Source organism: Gracilinanus agilis, chromosome 2 (assembly GCF_016433145.1).
Source record: "Gracilinanus agilis isolate LMUSP501 chromosome 2, AgileGrace, whole genome shotgun sequence".
Lineage (NCBI taxonomy): Eukaryota > Metazoa > Chordata > Mammalia > Didelphimorphia > Didelphidae > Gracilinanus > Gracilinanus agilis.
Window position 1 is genome coordinate 473,847,772 of NC_058131.1, and position 19,250 is coordinate 473,867,021.

Here is a 19,250-nt window from a genome sequence, read left to right on the forward strand (position 1 = left end):
TTTATATTTTCAGTCTTTTGACTTTAATATTTTTTCTTAGGTCATGGAGTTAGAATTTTTGATTCATTCTAATTTTCTGAGTTTGTTGCTTGGGCAAGGTTTTATACCTCTTTATGCCAAGTTAATTCCCTTTCTACTTCTTCCATAGCTCTCATTTCTTTTCCCATTTTCTTCTTTTGAAGTAACATTCAGCATCCTGAGACTTTTAGACCTCTATCAGGAAGTAGGAAGCATTAGTCCTCTGGAATTGTGGTTAATCATTAAGCAGATTGTAGTTCCCAAGTCTTTCAAAGTTGTTTTTCTTTACCACATTAATACTTTCTCATTCTCATTTAATCTATACAATTTTTCATTCTTTTAATCTTTTGCTTCACCTCTTTCAAGAATTCTAGTTGAATTTATAGCCAAGTTGTGCTTATAGATATTTTGGAGACATTCTTTTCTTTTAGGTTTGTATCTTGAAGGCCACCTGTTTCCATAATTTTTTGTGTGTGGTGGGATTTTTTTTGTTTTTTCTCATTGTTCCAAATGACTTCCTGACGTCAGGTCTGGGCTCTGCTGGTTTTTGGAAGATGTCTAAGCTAATTCTACTGCTTTCTTGAGTTCTATGTTATTCTTAATAGCTTTTAGTGTTCCAAAAGTGGTCTGATGAGAGGTAAAATATGTTTCTTGTTCCTTGGTCTGAGTTGTACAAGTTCCTGACCTGGGTTTGAATCTGAGCAACAGTAGAATGCTGCTGGACTCAGTACCTGCCTCCTAGGAAGTTCCATTGGCTCAGGGACAAAACTGCAGGCTGTTTTGGTCTGGGATTCCTTTCCTGATTATTCTTCTGCAACTTTCAGCCCAAGACAGAAGCTAGAACTGAGACCTTGCTTCATTGCTGGGATCCAAAGTCATGCTGCTGCCATTTGCTTCTGAACTTGTGCCTCATTTTGGGCATTGTCACCTTACTCATTCCACCCTGGACCTATGAACTATAACTGAGTAATGAGAGACCCAGTTAACAAGTTTAGACCCCTCTCTATTGGATCTGAAGCTGCCTCTTGTCTGAGGCTTAGCCAATCCTGACCTGGAATGCTCTGTGTAGCAGCATGCTCCTGGCCAGTTCCCATCCCCAGGGACCAGTTCGTCTTACTATGTCAATCTGGGTTGGACCAAAAAACTCACTTTCAATTTGATTTCCTGATCAGGGATTCAGTCTAATGCACTTGGGGGGAGGGGGGGGGAGAGGGGGAGAGAGAGAGAGAGAGAGAGAGAGAGAGAGAGAGAGTTGCAGGTGGGAAGAGAGGAAATCAGAGGAGCTTGTCCTGCTTTTTCCAACTCCCATCATATTGTTCTGCCTCCCTTATACCTAGAAATTTAGCTCAATTCCCAGGTCTCTTAGAGGCTACCTAGGAACCTCTTCACTTTATAGATGAGAAAACAGTAAGAGAAGTTAAATGACTCCATCAAAATATAAGAGTAGTATCAGGTAGGATTTGAAACTAGGTCCTGCACCTCCCAAGCTACTGTTCCTTCCAGCGTTCTTCCCATCTATTTAAGCATTTTTTTGGGAACAGTTAGAATGATGACAATAATTTAGTTGAACAGGAAACTGTTCTGAGGTCTCCAGGAGTTTCTTGAATTTAGTTCAAGTGAATTCAAGCAACTAAACTTCCATATTTGACTAGTACCTTTAAAGTAGGTGTTCTGGAAATCCTTAATAATTAGACAAAATCCCAGGTGCTGAAAGTACAGAGCCCAAGAAAGCTATTAAGAGATTATCAGCCATCCCATGTGGCCTAACCCTCACCCTTAAATGCAAACTTGCCTTGCCTCTAAAGTCAGAATTCCAATGGTGACAAAGAGCATAAAAACTCAAGAGCATGATTAAAAAGGAGTGAGCCTAGAACCCACTGTTAATGACAAAATGACAATGCTGTGTACAGCATCACTCACTTTCACCTTCACTCGCATTTGTACTTTGCCCACTTCTTCACTTACAATATTCTCTATAGTCTGAATCCCTTCCCCCTATTTAGCTAAACCAGTGGTTCCCAAACTTTTTTGGCCTACCGCCCCCTTTCCTTAGCGCCCTAGAAATTAATTTTTAAAAAATTTTAATAGCAATTAATAGGAAAGACAAATGCACCTGTGGCCATCACCGCCTCACTGGATCACTGCAGCCACCAGGGGGTGCTGGCGCCACTTTGGGAATCACTGGGCTAAACCCTATCTGTCCTGCAAACAGGGTAGCTCTAGAAATAGAGTGTCAGGTCTGGAGACAGGAAGACTTCATTTTCCTGATTTAAAATCTGGCCTCTCACTTAGCTGTGTGACTCTGGGCAAGTCACTTTAACTGCTTGCCTCAGTTTCCTCATCTGTAAAACACATCAAAGAAGGAAATGGAAAACCACTCAAGTATCTTTGCCAAAAAAATATTTTCGACTAAAAATGACATGAAAATGACTGAAAAACAACTAAAGAATATGCTACCCCTCAAAGAATAGGAATTAAAACCAAAATGACTTCTCCCCATCCTGAACTCTTTAACATTTATTGTCTATACTACTTGCTGGGGCATTTTTCAACTATTTTATATGATTTATTATTGCTTAATGTATATTTTTATCTCCCCAAACTGGACTGTAAGCTGCTGCCGCTTCTTCTTTTAAACCCTTACCTTCCATCTTAGAATCAATACTATGTATTGGTTCTAAGGCAGAAGAGTGAGTGGTAAGGGTTAGGCAGTGGGGGTTAAGTGACTTGCCCAGGGTCACACAGCTAGGAAGCATCTGAGGCCAAATTTGAACCCAGAATCTCCTGTCTCTGGGCCTAGCTCTTAATCCCCTGAGCCATCCAGCTACCCCTTGAATGTAAACTTCTTGATGGCAATAAATATCTTACTATTTTATAGCTCTCATATTGATGAGTAGTCCTTAAAAATATTTCCTAATTGACTGACAATGACTATTAGATAATTTGTACTGCACAGGATCACAGAATCATAGTTAGAGCTGAAAGGGATCATTGAAGATATCTGGTCCAACTCATTTATTTTTCAGATAAGAAAACTGAGGCTCAAAGATGGTAAAAGGATTAAGTATAGACTAGAGACAACCCAGGTCCTCTAATTCTAAGCCTTATGCTCTTTCCATTGTATCACAAGAGACACTCTTTAAAACTATCCATAAAATCTTCAAATCTAGGTCCAAACAATGTGAGGGGTGCCCGGGTCCTTAATATTACCCAGTCAATCCTTTAATTTTACAGAAGATTAACACCCAGCGGATAAATGGCTTACTACCATAGCAAATTAATGATAGAGCTGGTGTGGAAACCCTGAGTTTGCCAATTTTCACCCAGAAATTCCTACCATATATATGCTACAACACAATATCTCAATGCTGACTACACAAAATAAGTAGTATAAAAGCTGTCTGTTCATCACTTATCAATCGAAGATATAAACGTGCTTTTCAGATTTATTTTAAATGTTTTACATTAAAAGAAATACAACAGAATTATTACATATCATTAAGACAACAGCACACACAAAGAACTTTTAAGAACAGTGAACTAAAACCAAAAGAATGTTCATCAGTTCTTTTATAATATAAAGTAATTAGGTGCCACTTTATTATGTAAACCAAAATAAAATAAAACCCTGCTGCTAGAAAGATACACACACAGAGGTGAAGTACAGAACAAATACATTTAAACAATCTGATCCACAGCCACATCAGTCTCCTTAGAACTTAAAGTATTAGTACTCTACATCTACAAAGTTTCAGAATCCTGTAAAAATTAAAAGTCATCTTGGGTTAAATACAGCACAATTTGTAAGGCAAAAATATAGGCATTATCATCCAGTTCTTTAATTTAACTTCACTTGGAAATTTAAGGCAAACTTGGAACTTTTTGCTTAGTGTTTTAAACAATGAATGGAGCTTACAAATGTTAACCTGACAAAAGTTACAATTAATTACTTACAGTTAAATGTTACATGTAATAAAAAAGACATGTTTAACATGATTTTTTCTCTCTGTAAAGATGTAAACTGGATTTTAACCAGTCAGAAATTTGTAAACCTACTGAATCTCTCACTGATTGTATGGGATACTATATATTAATAATAAATCAATATGTTTTACATTAAAATCCAATGTATCTTCAGCCACAGAATAACCATACTTACTTAAAGTGCTTTTGCAAAGAAAAAAATGGAGTGGTTAAGAATTAGAACTGGATGCTAATTCAACATTGACATCTTACTTGAGTATCTTAACTTTCAGACAGAAGACAGATTAATAGAAGTCACAGCAAGTTTATTGAATTTATCTGGTTTTCCTAAAAATGAGCACTTGGGTGAACTAGACAACAACAGCATTTCAAATAAAATAAACATGGTATCATACATACATGTGTTATCTTTTCTCTACCCATATAATCAATATTAGCCACAACCTCATATGCCATAAAAAAGTTTTATTATTTTAATAATAATTATTGTATCTTTTTTTCTTTTAAAATTACAATCCAATTCCAAGCAATTCTGTATCCTAAAACATCCATAATTTTGTTAATGACTTTTTCGTACTTCTAACATTTAGGCTACGCATTACGTTTATGTTGATACTCTTATCTAATTTGGCAATTAGGCTGCATAATCATTTTAAGATGTTAGAATAAAGAAAAGTCCTAGAATCACATTTACTTACCTAAATATATTGTTTTTACATTTCATGCCATTTTCTATCAACTGCTATTGCCATTTCATGTTATATAACAAATTACTTAAATTTAAAAGAACTAAGAGCAAGGACAAATTGAAGTTTTACTATGTGTCTATTTTCATATTCGAGAGGCATTGAATAGTAATTTCCAGGCCTGATCTATAGAATAGAATTTGTTTAGTATTATTTGAAACAACTTAAATCTGATTTGTTTGTTATCAGTGGATTCCAAATTGATTTTCAAAATGGGGAAATCCTTTCCTGCTTTGTTTTTCTTATTTTAGCTCAACATTTAATTTCAAAACTTTAATCTTATATTGTTTCTGCCCAAACAAGTTTGGGTAAATTGGGCTCTCACTGACTAGCTCTAACATAAGAAAAATAAGGTTTGAAGGACTAATGATGTTAAATTCAGCTTTTATGAGAATGATATTTTAGGTACAATTCACCACAAGAACTTTAAATAATAGATTCCATCTTATATGTCTGCAAGCTTGTCAGACCAGATCAACAATCTGGATACTTATTAACTACCTGGATAATTTAGCCAGAAGAACTTGTGGAACTATCTGCATTATGCATAGATGCCAAGGATACATAAAATGCTTACAATACTTTGGCAACTTAAAACAGATTTTTAGAAGGCTATTTTCCCATTCTGAGTCAATGCAGAAAATTCATGTGTCTTCAAAGGATATTTTCCAATTGTATTTCCAGAAGATGTTAACCAACAAGTATCTTTCATTTGCCTGCTGAATAATTTTATAAGTCCAAATCAGTTAATTGGAAGATGGGGTAGCACATAAATAAACTATTAAAAAATAAAGTAGATTGTAAAGATTGGCCTGCACTGTCCAATCTCTTTTGCATACCCTTATCTGCTCATAAAGGTAAGAAAAACCAATTAAAGTAATTTAAAAAGCAAATTCTCTGTAAACATGGTATACATATTTGGCTAGAAAAGAGAAAGCAAATTGAGCTTTAAGTCAAAAAGAAGCTATTTTAAATAAAATTTGTGCCCATCACAATTGGAGTACTCTTCTTGAATTATCAGACAATAAAATTAATGATAAAGTACTATTATTGCTATATATCATTAGGTCACTCAAATAAGCAATGCAGCAAATATCTAGCCTGTCAATTTTATTATTTGTAGCTCCTGTTGTATTCTAACTTAGCCAAGGGAAAATCACTTGCAAGATTTTATAGTTTGTGCAAATAACTGAAACATGATGCTGTTTTATGGTACATATTCATATCCACACCTGGAAGTTTATGGAAGAACAAGGAAACTGGATTGCCTAGCTGCAACTAGTTTTTCCAGGAATGCAATATATCATATACACACACTAAAAATTCACCTATATGTAATGTAATTACAAATGGCTTAACAATTGTTTAGAACATTATGGCACTTAAGAATGTAGTATGTGATGAGTTTTTGAGGTAAAAATATACACTGGCTTCAAGAGTAACAAAAAAGGAATGAGAAGATGGAAGTAATTAATTTGACAAGGAGAAAGGGGCTGGAGTCACTATAGTACCAAATTTGGTAACGTAAGTACCAACATCATAATAAATGCAAGTTAATGTGATTCATTGCTTAAGACCATCAAACAGACTTATATAGTACATCCAGTTGCTTATTTCAATTAAATTTTCTTCTGGCTATAGCAAAACAATCCTGATTTTAAGAAGTTAATAGCCAAAGAAAAATCAAATTTACTGAAGTAAACATATTCAAATTCCAGTTTTCTTCAATAATTTTAAATATTCAGTTTTGTAGGATATGTATGCAGTGATAGATAGATATATAAATTAATTATATATATGCAATTGCCTGTTGCTTTTTACTTGACATAATCTATCTCCATTTTTTAAGGGCAAGGATTATCACAAGAAAAAATGGTTGAATTCAGAAACTATTAAAAAAAACCCGAACATAAAACTAAGCTGTGTAGACTTTAAAAAAATAACAATATATTGCATACATAAGTATTGTTACTGACATTTCTCATAGGCACAAATGAGTCAAGTAAAAAAAAATACAATTTAATGTCATGCGTTACACATACTGAACTACCTTAAGAACATTGGTAACAGCCTTGTCATAGAACCTACAGTTAGCACCATTTTTATATCTCAACACTGAAAAACCAAATATACATTGTTAAAAAATAAAATTACCACAAGTATATGAAATAAATCGACTTGGGCTGGAGTACTTATACCTCTTTCAAATACTTACATCAAAGTTGTCTGTGAAATCTGTGAGCTGTTAAGGAAAACCATGAAACAAATAATTTGATTCTCTATCCATGCTCTTCTTGAAGTGACAAAAACAATATGGTCTATACTTGGGTAACAAAATTAATCTAGCATTAATCTGTCCAAATAAAAATGGTATAAAAATTAAATGCAAAATTCTTTTAATGGCCCCAAAATAACATGATAATAAGAGGCATTTGCCTTGTAAATATATCACTGAATATTCACCAATTATTCCCAGCCCTAACCCCATTTAGCGGGTAGTATAGCCAGCCTAACTATGGTAATTGTTATTTACAAACCTAAAGTTTCTGAAAAAAGGCAGCCCTTGAGTTACTTTGTTTAACAAAAAATGAAGCATTATGTTCCATTCTAACTTGAAGACATATCTAACAATTATTAACAAATAGTACATCCCTACAATACTCAAGCACCTCCTATACCATTCCGGGAAACTGCATTGAAGAAGAGAGAAGAAAAAAACCAAAATCATAGGCTCTCCTTCATATATATGCCTATTGCAAGCTTCCATGTACCAAGCCAGTCTCAGGAAAAAGTGCTCCAGTGAATTGGCAAGGGGACTTCCCCCTTTTTCCCCCATCTGTTCAGTATGTAATTAAGAGTACTCAAAGCTAGTTATCAATTTAAAATATCCAATAAAATTTTAAATAAATCTTCATGCCACTCTGAATAAAAAAAGAAAAGTATGCAGCTTCTGGGTCTTGGAAAACTGGGCATCTTTTCATGCAGTGCAAGATTCACCATCACATTGTGTCCGTGAGTTCACACTTCTCAAAGGGCAGTTAATCCAAAATTACACCGACAGTACATCATGCCAGCAGAATCCAGCCATATGTTTTCAATAGGGTCATATTTCTGTACAGTGTTCAAATAGGATGATCCTGAGTGACCACCAACCACATAAAGATAGTTATCAATTACTGCAGCACCAACTCCTGTGAAAAGTGGGTGAGAAACAAGGGAAATAAGTAAGAATAAAATATAAAAAACAGCTTTTATATTTCAGTTTATAAAAAAGATTTGTTTCATAAAACTGCTTTACTGCTTTGATGATTACATACATATGTATATTTGTATATGATAAAATTATCTTCAGTTCTTTTAAAACTTTCTCCTAAAATTAATGCCATAAAAACCATTTGTGGTGAAACTTCAAACATTACGTTTCTTTCTTTTTTTTTTTTTAATTTTAAACCCTTACCTTTGGTCTTGGAGTCAATACTGTGTATTGGCTCCAAGGCAGAAGAGTGGTAAGGGTAGGCAATGGGGGGTCAAGTGACTTTCCCAGGGTCACACAGCTGGAAAGTGTCTGAGGTCATATTTGAACCCAGGACCTCCTGTCTCTAGGCCTGGCTCTCAATCCACTGAGCAACCCAGCTGCCCCAAACATTACATTTCAATTTCATAATTTTAATATTTTATATTACTAAAAATAAAACCTATCGACAATTTAAATGTCTATCCTTTATTGATATAATTTTATTTGGCCATAGAGACCAATTTGGTTCTTCAAAGAACCTCTAAATTTATTCTTTTTTTAGACCAGAACCCTATGGGAAGCAATATTTAAAGTTTACATGAATATGATTAAAATGTTTGAAGAGGATAACATACAAATTACAAAATGTCAGATATGGAAGGAACTTTAAAAGATCATTTAGTTCAATTACTTCATTCTCTTGAGTACAATGAAAAGGGAAACCCAGAGAGGTGAAATATTGCCCAAGGTCATATATAGTAGAGTAAGGATTCAAAACCAGGCTTTCTGATTCCAAGTCCAAGGGGCTCTTTTCAATATACCACAATCTTGTGTATGTGTGTATGTATAAAATTAACACTTGAATTTCTGGTTAGATAACAAAAGAAAATCTTCCATAGTGATGTGCATTGTATATGTTTAGTAAAAAATACTGATTATTACCTGTCCTGGGCTCCTTCATTGGTCTACACAAAGTCCACTGATTTTGATGAGGATCATATCTTTCAATACTTGATAAATGGGAAACACCATTATGTCCACCCACTACAAAAAGGAAGCCTAGCATAACACCAACACCAAAGTTAATTCTTTTATCTGCCATTGATGCGACCATTTCCCAGGAGTCTTTACTTGGATCATAACGTTCCACACTACAGATAAAAAAAAGTTTTAGTTTCTTTAAACCATTTGAACCATGCACAAGCATATTAAAGGTCTAAATTTTAGAATAGTAATCATGCATAATGTATGCTATTACACGTAAAGTGAAGAAAATGGCTTATATGGAATCAATCACAATTCAAAAGATTAGAAAAGAACTGAAAATTGAAAAGACAAATTAATATGCTGAATACTGAACTTTGACTTCTGCCATTAAAACAGCAGAATGGAAACTGATCTAGGTAGCTATGGGTTAAACCTATTTGAAAAGGCACATACTTGAGATCTAACCACAATGGAGTTTTGGTAAAGGAATGAAAAGGGTGGTATTGTTGAACCATGCTGATGTGTTGCTTTACCCCAAATTCAATAACTAGAATTAGTTCACTGCTTTTGTTTCTAAAGCCAAGGATGACTTTGCAATCACCTTATTAGTCTGAGTCAGAGCTGAGGAATACACTCTTTAGAATTAGACACTAAAAAATGTCCCATTCTTAAAAATAATCTCTAAAATCCAGATGATCTTCAAGCATGTGAGGGTTAAATTGAGGTAAACATTAGGACTCACAAGTTGCTTTATAGAAATATACAAATCCAGACCTTTTTAGAAATCTTCCCTAAAGAAAACCCTTTGGGATGTCCTGCATCAGAAAAGGAGTCCTGCTGGTTCAAGGACTTTCTTATTCTATTTCTGATCTTAACCCATCTCTGGCACAGTTCCAAGAATTCTAGAGCTTCTGAAAGTCATCCTAAAATTCATAATTAGACCAGGGGGCAGAATATGTATTCCAGATGCAAAAAAATCATAGGTCAAAACCCCCAAGAAAAAGATCGAATGTCAATGAGAAACTACATTCTTTAAGAGTTCTTTTCCTACTTCATAAAATATACTATGCTCACAGGCAAATTCCTAAGCAAGTTACCCAAAGTATGGTGTTGCATATTTAGGGCCTAGATTTCCTGCTATTATAATGCATGTTAGATAAACAAGCAACAAAGGGTAGATGCTAAGTCTGTTTTCGAAAATGCTTGCATTATAGATACTTCTTCAAATTCAGTAATCAAATAGATCACTTTTCTTTTTAATGCATTTCAGAAGCAAAAACACTCTGTTGATAGTTACTGTAAATATAATATAGAGTGAATATACTTTTTCCATATGATATAAAATCTGGATTAATTTATTATAATGACAAACTATTCATTTGTATTTTTATTCACTACATGGTCTTTTCTAATTTATACTGTTAAGCTCTTGCAGAACAAGTTTTGTTGCAAATATTTTTGTCTATCTCCAACATCTAGCAGAATGGTACTGTTAAGCCCTACTTACTTAGATCCCAGTTCATATATTCCAGAGCTCAGAACACATATAACATTTATAATAAATTAAAATGTAAGACTCCTGTGAATTAGTTTTCTATTACTTTAAATTTTTTTTTTTTTTTTAAACCCTTACCTTCCGTCTTGGAGTCAATACTGTGTATTGGCTCCAAGGCAAAAGAGTGGTAAGGGTAGGCAATGGGGGTCAAGTGACTTGCCCAGGGTCACACAGCTGGGAAGTGTCTGAGGCCGGATTTGAACCTAGGACCTCCCGTCTCTAGGCCTGGCTCTCATCTACTGAGCTACCCAGCTGCCCCCTATTACTTTAAATTTTGAAAGAAATCAAATTATATCATATATTCTTGTATAATCTATAATCTGAAACTATAGTTTTCTGGGTATCCATTTTTCAGGCATCTAAATTTATTTGTTTGTTTGTTTGTATTTTAACCCTTACCTTCCGTCTTGGAGTCAATACTGTGTATTGGCTCCAAGGCAGAAGAGTGGTAAGGGCTAGGCAATGGGGGTCAAGTGACTTGCCCAGGGTCACACTGCTGGGAAGTGTCTGAGGCCAGATTTGAACCTAGGAACTCCCGTCTCTAGGTTTGGCTCTCAAACCACTGAGCTATCCAGCTTCCCCCAGGTACATAAATTTAAAAAGCGAATCCACATCAAATTTACTGCCATTTCTCTTCATAATCCTTTGACTCTCCAAGGTAGATGCTCCATGTATTCGAAGAACTCCTGAGTCTGCCATCTACCCTGTGGTTGAAAACCTCTTTTATATATATATATAAACACTTCCCTCAATTACAGTGTGAGTATAGAAACTGTCTTCTTTTTTGTTTGTATACCCAGTTTAACAGTGTGAATATTTAACAAATGCTTTCATTCATTCAAAAATAATATTTAAATATCTAAAATAAATAAATACCTGTTCATATGAGCAGGACCATAGCCACCAAGGGCATATATCATTCCATCTAACACGGCAGCAGCAAAACAACTTCTAGTTTTAGACATCGGTGCTACAGGTTGCCATTCTTTAACTTTGGGAATATATTTCTCTACAGACTGTAAATAAGACTGCCCATCATAACCACCCAAAGCATAAAGTTCTCCTGCTAGTACAACCACTCCAAGGGTACTTCGGCTCTCATTCATCCTCTCAAGAGATGTCCAGGTATTTGTATCAGGATCCCAGCATTCCACTGAATTTTCATGTTTTCTGAAATTTATGCCTTGCCTCATATGCGTTGCAATGCCTCCTACAACATATACTTTCTGGTCTAAAACACAGATTCCAAATTCATAGCGGGGAGTATTAAGGGATGCCAAACCAATCCAGGAGTCATTCTGAGGGAAGAACATCTCAACACTGAAGAAGAAAAAGAAAATATTCATTACATAAATCAAGAATATAAATGTTTAAAACTTAGATTCAGTATTCCATGCACATGTTATTTCCTGTGTACCGCTAGAATGTATTCTCTCTTCATCCTAGCTTCTTAGAGACCCTATTTTTCTTCAAAGTTTAGTTTAAGTCCCATCTCCTACATTAAGTATTTCCAGATTTCCCATATAATGCTTCTCCCCACCTCTACAAAAAAATTACTTTGTAATTATTAGATACATATTTTATATATACTTTTATGTGTATATATTGTCTCTCCAGAAAGGATGTAAATTTCTTGAGGGTAGGAATTTCTATTTATGTCTTTATATTTCTAGCATCTAGCCTTGTGCCTCAAAAACAACATAGCTTTGCTTTTCAGTTGATTATGTCACATTATGTGTGCCTAATTCAAAGCAGAAAGATGGTAATATAGCAAAGGCTAAATGCATAATCAGTAGAATTACTGCAACCAAAGTATACGACATATCTGAAATTCTATTTAAATAAAACAATTTGCCCAAATGTTAATTAAATGCTAATAAAGTAAAATAGCTGGGGCAGCTGGGTGGATTGAGAGTCAGACCTAGAGACGGGAGGTCCTAGGTTCAAATCTGGCCTCAGCCACTTCCCAGCTGTGTGACCCTGGGCAAGTCACTTGACCCCCATTGCCTACCCTCACCACTCTTCCACCTATGAGCCAATACACAGAAGTTAAGGGTTAAAAAAAAATAAACGTCTTAAAAAAAAAGTAAAATAGCTAATAATGATGCTATGTTAGGATAGTATCCCAGAAAACATTTTTGTTTCATGGTATTATCTCACAATGTATTTTGCATGTACTTATAAAAAAGCATTCCTAATATTAAAAACTGTATAACATGAAATTTTTATAAAATTCTACAAAACAAATTTCAGAAATCTAGAACTTGCTAATTTCTTTTTTAAAGCAAAAAAATATAGAAATGAAATACTTTTTGAATAGTTAGTACTTACCTGAAAAGAACCTGGTGCTTCAATTTTAAATTAGTTTGAGAAAATCGGTGAAATTCAATCAATTGATCAGTCAATAAGTGTTTGTTAAGTACCTAATATGTGTCAATCATTGTGATAAATGTTAGGGATACAAACTCAAAAGTTAAATAATCTTCATCCTTAAGATCTTAATATTGTAACAAGGGAGAAAATATGTGTGTGTGTGTGTGTGTGTGTGTGTGTGTGTGTGTGTGTGTGTACATAAGATGCAGTTAAAGAAGATCCAACATGACCTAAAAGGGGGAAAAAAGGCACTAGCAGCTCAGGGGGGGTAGGGGGGAAACCAGAAAAGGCTTTCTGAAGAATATGGCCTTTGAGCTGAGACTTGAAGGAAACAAAGGGTTTCAAGAGGCAGATGCAAGAAAGAAGTACTTTCTAGATAAAAGACACAACCAATGCAAAGGCATGTAGACAGTAAATGGAGTATTATGTTTAAAGACCAGCAAAAAGGTCAGTTTCACTCAAATGAATAGTGCATGGAGGAATAAGAATGTTTAAGAATACTAGAAAGGGAGGAAGAAGTAAGGTTGCAAAGAGATTTGAATGCTAAACGAAAGAATAGATCTGATTTTAGTAGTAATAGGAAGCCACTGGGGCTTACTGAGTTGAGTATGGAGGTGCCATGGTCAGACTGCTTTAGGGAAAAAAAAAAACTGGCATGTAGCAGAGAGGGAAGGGACCAAGGGAGGGAGACTAAACAGAATACTGCAATAGTCCAAGTGAGAGGTAAGGAGGGCCTGAATTAGATAAAGGTCATGTGAATGGAATGAAGATATATACAAGAGATGTGGTGATGGAATGATTAGATTTGTTAACTGATCAGAAAGAGTTGAGAATGACATTGACAAAGAAATTTTGAGTCACTATAAGGATTGTAGCATTCTCAATACCAATAATAGTTTGGTTTGTGATGAAGGGTGGAGTTTGGGGAAAAGACCAGCCATGTTTGGATAATGCTAAATTTGAGGTGCTTTTAGAACATTCTCTTTTAAGTGTCTAATAAGTGTAATGATGTAGGACATGACTGGGTCAGGAGATAAAAAGATCTAGGACACAGGCTTGAGAATAACAGAAATTTGCATGTGGAAGAAACCAAAGCCAACCACCATAATCTTTTCCTTATAAAATCTTTATAACAGGAAGGAAGAATAAAGAACCCATCATAAAAAGCCTTTGTTTTCATCCAGAAAAAAACTAACGGAAAATACTGGATGTTTTTCTTTTAGGCTGTAATCATTTGTTCTTTTTAACTTTTCATGCTTGAAATAGTCCTAGAAAAGGTGCAATTGACAATATTCAAAATATATTTTGACCAATGTTTTATATTATATCATATAAAATAATTAATGTACTTAACAAAGATGGTTATACACGTTCTGAATTTTAAGTTGTGACTAATATGATTTATATTATGTGCCTATAAAATAGTCTTTATCTTTAACAAAGATGCTTATACAATCAACTAATCAGGAGTTCATGTGATTTGGGTTCTTTCCTTCTGATTGGTTTGGGGTGTTTGGGTGTCCAAGGACCAGTACCTCTGGCGTTAGGGCTTGCTGAGCCCTTTTCAGGGCTGCTCAACCACCTTTGATGAATACTTGGTATTTAACTCTCATATGCAGCTTCAAGAAGCTGTAGCATGTACAAGGTCTCTTTAGATGGGTTAAACCAGGTTAAGGATAACTGACACCTCAAACTCATTGGTGTATTAGGAGGTTGTCTATCCCAAGCATGTGAAGATTTGCTCTTATGGAATGAGCAGATGAGAACAATTTGTTCTCAAAAAAATATAGTTTATTCAATTTCTTCTCAAATAAACAAAATACATTACAGTCATGAAAGTGGCTGAAGCAGGTGGCTGTGAAGTGCTTAGAGCTTAGTCAGACATTGAAGATGCCAAGGTCCATTGCCAGTTGTCCTGACTTTTGCCCTGTCACTAGACTCATAATGATTCTGGAAGAGAAAGTGAGGCTAGTGACTTTGCATAACTTTGCCTCACATAAATCCAATTCATGCACAAATCAAGACAATCTGTGATATTACTGGTCTTTTTTGGAAACAAAAGACAAACCACAACAACAATCTGGTTGGCTTATTCAAAGACAGAAGGTATTCCTAGGTTGTTTGGATTAAGCTTCCAGAATATCCAGAGCATTCTCAGTTACTCAGAAGCATCAAAAGATAGAGGCTAATGGACACAAAGCTAAAGTTAGAATGAATCCCAGCTGATCCATAAAAATGTTTTGCACTCTCATAATCTCTCTTGATCCTGAGGCAGGCCAGCCCTCAGAAGCAGAGATTTTTTCTCTGGACCAGTGATGGGCAAATTATGGCCTGTGGGCCAGATGCAGCCCCCTGAAATGTTCTATCCAGTGGCCCAGTGACATTATTCCTAATCTGATGAACACAATGAGGATACAATACAATGAAACTTCGAAAGAGTTGCTTTAGAAACAGATTGACAGATGAGCATTTCCTTTCCTTTGGTCCTCTCTTTAAAAAGTTTGCCCATCACTGCTCTGGACAATTGATTTTCTCTTCTTTTAATTCTTTAGTGCCATTTCTACTTCCTTGGACAACAAGCACAGTGATATGAGAATCTAAATGTGGCTGGATGTAATGATGTTTACAATTATTTTCTGATTTTGGTCCTTTTTCCATTTTCATTTCCAAATGTTCTTGGCTTAACCTAGCTTAATTTGGTTCCTCACAAACGCTTCTTGTAAATTTTTCCCCTCTCTGTGGCTTATGGATATTTTATTTTTAAAATTTTACTTTTTAATCAAAGATATTTTATTTTCCCAATTGTACATAATAATAATTTTCAACATATGTTTTCTAAAATGATAAGATCCAAATTATGTCCTTCCTTCCCTTCCCTCACCCCTTTCAAAGATAGTAAGCAATTTGATCTGGGTTATACATGTATTATCATGCAAAATATACTTCCATGTTGGTCACTGTTATAAGAGAATACTCATATAAAACCCAAACCCCAAAATAAAATTATGGATCTTTTATGTGATGATACTGTTCAACTTCCTACATGTTTTTACAAATACACTTATCTTCCAAATCAGCGTTGTTCTTGCCTTTCATTTCTCTTTGCAGATAAGTGTTTGCTAGATGAGAAAGTTTCTATATTTTTAAGTTTTTTTTATACTGACGGATTTGCATCTGTAGGAAATAGTCATTGCACTATATTTCCTATATATAGGTTGGTCATTATGCAGATCAGAGTTCCCAATTCTAAGTTCTTTGTTTATAGTAATAGTGTTGTCATTGTATAAATTGTTTTTCTGGTTGTGTTCATTTCATTCTGCTTCATATTAATTCACGTAAGTCTCCCTAGGTTTCTCTAAAACCATCCCCTTCATCATTTCTTTCAGCAAAATAGTATTCCATTACATTTATGTAACATAACTTATTCAGTCATTACCCAATTCATGGGCACTTCATCCAATTCCTTTTCTTTTTCACCTCAAAATGAGTATATATTCGAGGTTTGTTTTGGTTAGGACTAATTCCTCACTTAATCTAACTTTCCACAAATTTCCCCTTCTCTCTTTTCCCTCTGAGTGAAATGTATTTCTGTATCCAACTCTGTGTATGTTTAATGTTCTCTTTTTTGGCTAGTTCAGATGAGAATGAGCTTCTAGTGCAACTGCTCTTTTCCATCCCACCTTGTTGTACAGATGTCTTTTTGCACACTTTGATTATGTGAAATAAATCTGTCCCACCCCACCCCTGCCTCCTTAGTGTATTCTTCTTCCCTTCTTTTAAGATTAATAAGACATAAAACTATTCCCAGGCCTTCTGTCTAATTAGATTCCCTTTATGATCCCTGATAAGTAGGTTCAGAGGGGTCACATGTATCATCTCTTCATATTATAATGTAAGCAGTTAACCTTTATTTAGTCCTTTATGGTAGTTTATTTATATTTACCTTTTTATATTTCTCTTAACATCTTTGTTTGAAGTGTTCAGTTTCTATGAAGCTCCGGTCTTTTCATCAGGAATGCTTAAGAGTCCTTTGTTTCATTAGAGACTCATTTTTTCCTCCATGAGATTATACTGTTTTGGCAGGTAAATTATTCTTGGCTATAAATCTATGCCCTTTGCCTTCTGGAATACTATAAGCTTTCTGATCCTTTATAGTATAGGCTGCTAATTCACATGTGATCCTGACTGTGGCTCCTTCATACCTAAATTTTTTCTTTCTGGATGCTTGAGGTCTTTTTTCTTTGATTTTGGAAGCTCTGGATTTTGACTATAATGTTCCTATAAGTTTTCATTTTGGGGTTTCTTTCAAGAAGTGACTGGTAGATTGTATTTCCACTTGACCTCTAAGAGATTTAAACAGGTTTAAGAGTTCTTGAAATACACTATCTAGGCTTTTCTATTTTTTGGTCATGGCATACAGGTATGACTCTTAAATCTCCCCTCAATTTGTTTTCCTAGTAATTTGTTATTTCTATGACATACCTTATATTTTCTCCTATTTTTCAGCTTTTGCCTTTGTTTTAATATTACTATTTCATGGAATCATAGGTTTTGTTTGATTCATTCTTATTTTTGGAGAATTTGTTGCTTGAATGAGGTTCTGTACCTCTTGTGCCAAGCTTTTTTTCTTTGTCATCTTTCTTCCATAGCTTTCATTTCTAATCTTTTCATTTTTTCCCTACAAGGAAGAGTTCATTTCATCATAATCCATACTGCATTTCAGCAATGGAACAGGATTTTACTCATCATAACTTCATTTCTTGTCTAATTCCTTTCTCTGTCACACTTTGGTTTATTAAAAAAAAAACCACCAATTCTAACTCTAAAAAAAACAACTCTTGCTTCTCATCCAAAATTCTAAGTGAATCTGTGCCTATGTTATATTTTCCTTGAAGGCTTTGCTTATAGATGTTTAGGAGTAATTCTCTTTTTCTAGCTTTGTGTCTTAAGCTCTTCCATCAACACAACAGCTTTTAATTGTAGAATTCTTTTGTGTTTGCTTGTTCTCCTGGTCTGTTTCCTGATTTTGGACTTTGTATGAGGAATGAGAGTCCTATTGCTATATTCTTGGGGTACGGGCTATTGTATTAAGCCAGGATCAAAGGAACAGCTTAGCTTGACCTTTAAGCTTTCAGTGATCCCAAAGTGGTTTACTTAAGGGCAAACAAAATATGTTCACTGCCCCTGTGATCAGAGCTGTGCAAGTTCCTGACCTGGTTTGGGTCTGACAAGAAGACACAGTTGCTGGATTCACTCACTATTTGCCAGCTGGTAAGTTCTGCTGGTTTGGAGTGAGGAAACTGCAGACTCTGCTTTGGTCTGAGATTCCTTTCCCCCTGAATCTGAACTATATTGCTATTCCTCTTTCAGTACACAGCTCAGGGTACTCTACTGCTCCCTTCTGAGGAACACCACCCTTGGTCCAAAACCCCTCAACCTGCCCTGAATTGGTGATCTAAGCCTTGGTAGTGGACAACCCTGAACTGTTTCTGTTAAAGTGCCTTGGTATAGTTATAGAATCTCTGTCCCTCTCTACTATTCTGCCTCAGGCACTGAAATGCTCTGCTCCTATCCAGATTCCAACCCAGGATTCACAAACCTGTCCATCTTGTCACTGTATGCCAACTTGGGCTGGAAAAATGACTTGTTATAACTTTTTCTTGGATTTTCCCATCTGGTTTTCATCTGAAGCATTTTCTATTATGTTTGGAGGAGTTTTTAGAGGCAAGTCACTGATTATATTGCTTCCTGCTATTCTACCATCTTGGTTCTAACCTCCCCAATGCTCCATCCCTTGCCCTAATTTACTTTTAAACATAGCACCAACAATTAAATATTCCCTTCTCTCACCAAATTCTAGATGCTTTGAGATTTAAGAGAGGAGCATAAATAATTTGTAGGCTGATCTTTACAACTGACAATTTCAGATAAATAAGAATTTACAGTGGAATAAAAAGGTCAACTTAAAACATCAACTGCAGTCCATGCTAGGGGAATATTTACGTACCCTGCTTATCCCAGACATGTGACTACATTTTAGCATAATCACTAGAATTACTACTATTTGAGGTAATGTCATAACTGTCCCATCTAATTCTAAAGAAGTAAGTAATATTCCATGGAGATGGCTCAGGGAAACTAGTCAAAGAAGTTGATGCAGAGAGATCATGAACTGTCAATGGTCTCAGGACCTCATACTGACCAATCCCTGTGAGAGTGCTTGTAACTCCCTAATTTTTCTACTTCAGAGAGTTCAGAGTCCCAAGAGTTTGTCTTTTGTATTTGTACAGGGGTTTGTGTGGTGGTGGTGGTGGCGGCAGTGGAGAAGAGGGTATACAAGAAGTCTAGAGCA

At 35.2% G+C, this 19,250-nt stretch overlaps 1 protein-coding gene and 1 non-coding gene across 2 annotated transcripts in view; both read right to left on the bottom strand.

The window, feature by feature from the left end:
• Positions 1–7,702: 7,702 nt before the first annotated feature.
• The window catches only part of KLHL28 (kelch like family member 28), a 38,683-nt gene continuing 27,135 nt past the window's right edge, over positions 7,703–19,250 (bottom strand). Inside the window, exons 4-6 of the mRNA XM_044662053.1 lie at positions 11,402–11,845; positions 8,926–9,134; positions 7,703–7,939 (exon numbers count right to left, since the gene is read on the bottom strand). Of these exons, the coding sequence (XP_044517988.1) occupies positions 7,776–7,939; positions 8,926–9,134; positions 11,402–11,845 (817 nt within the window). The 3' untranslated portion in view covers positions 7,703–7,775. The remainder of the gene's footprint in view (positions 7,940–8,925; positions 9,135–11,401; positions 11,846–19,250) is intronic.
• LOC123238522 lies at positions 17,587–17,652 on the bottom strand. Its single transcript, XR_006505682.1, has one exon. It is a non-coding gene; the product is annotated as a small nucleolar RNA SNORD98 (small nucleolar RNA).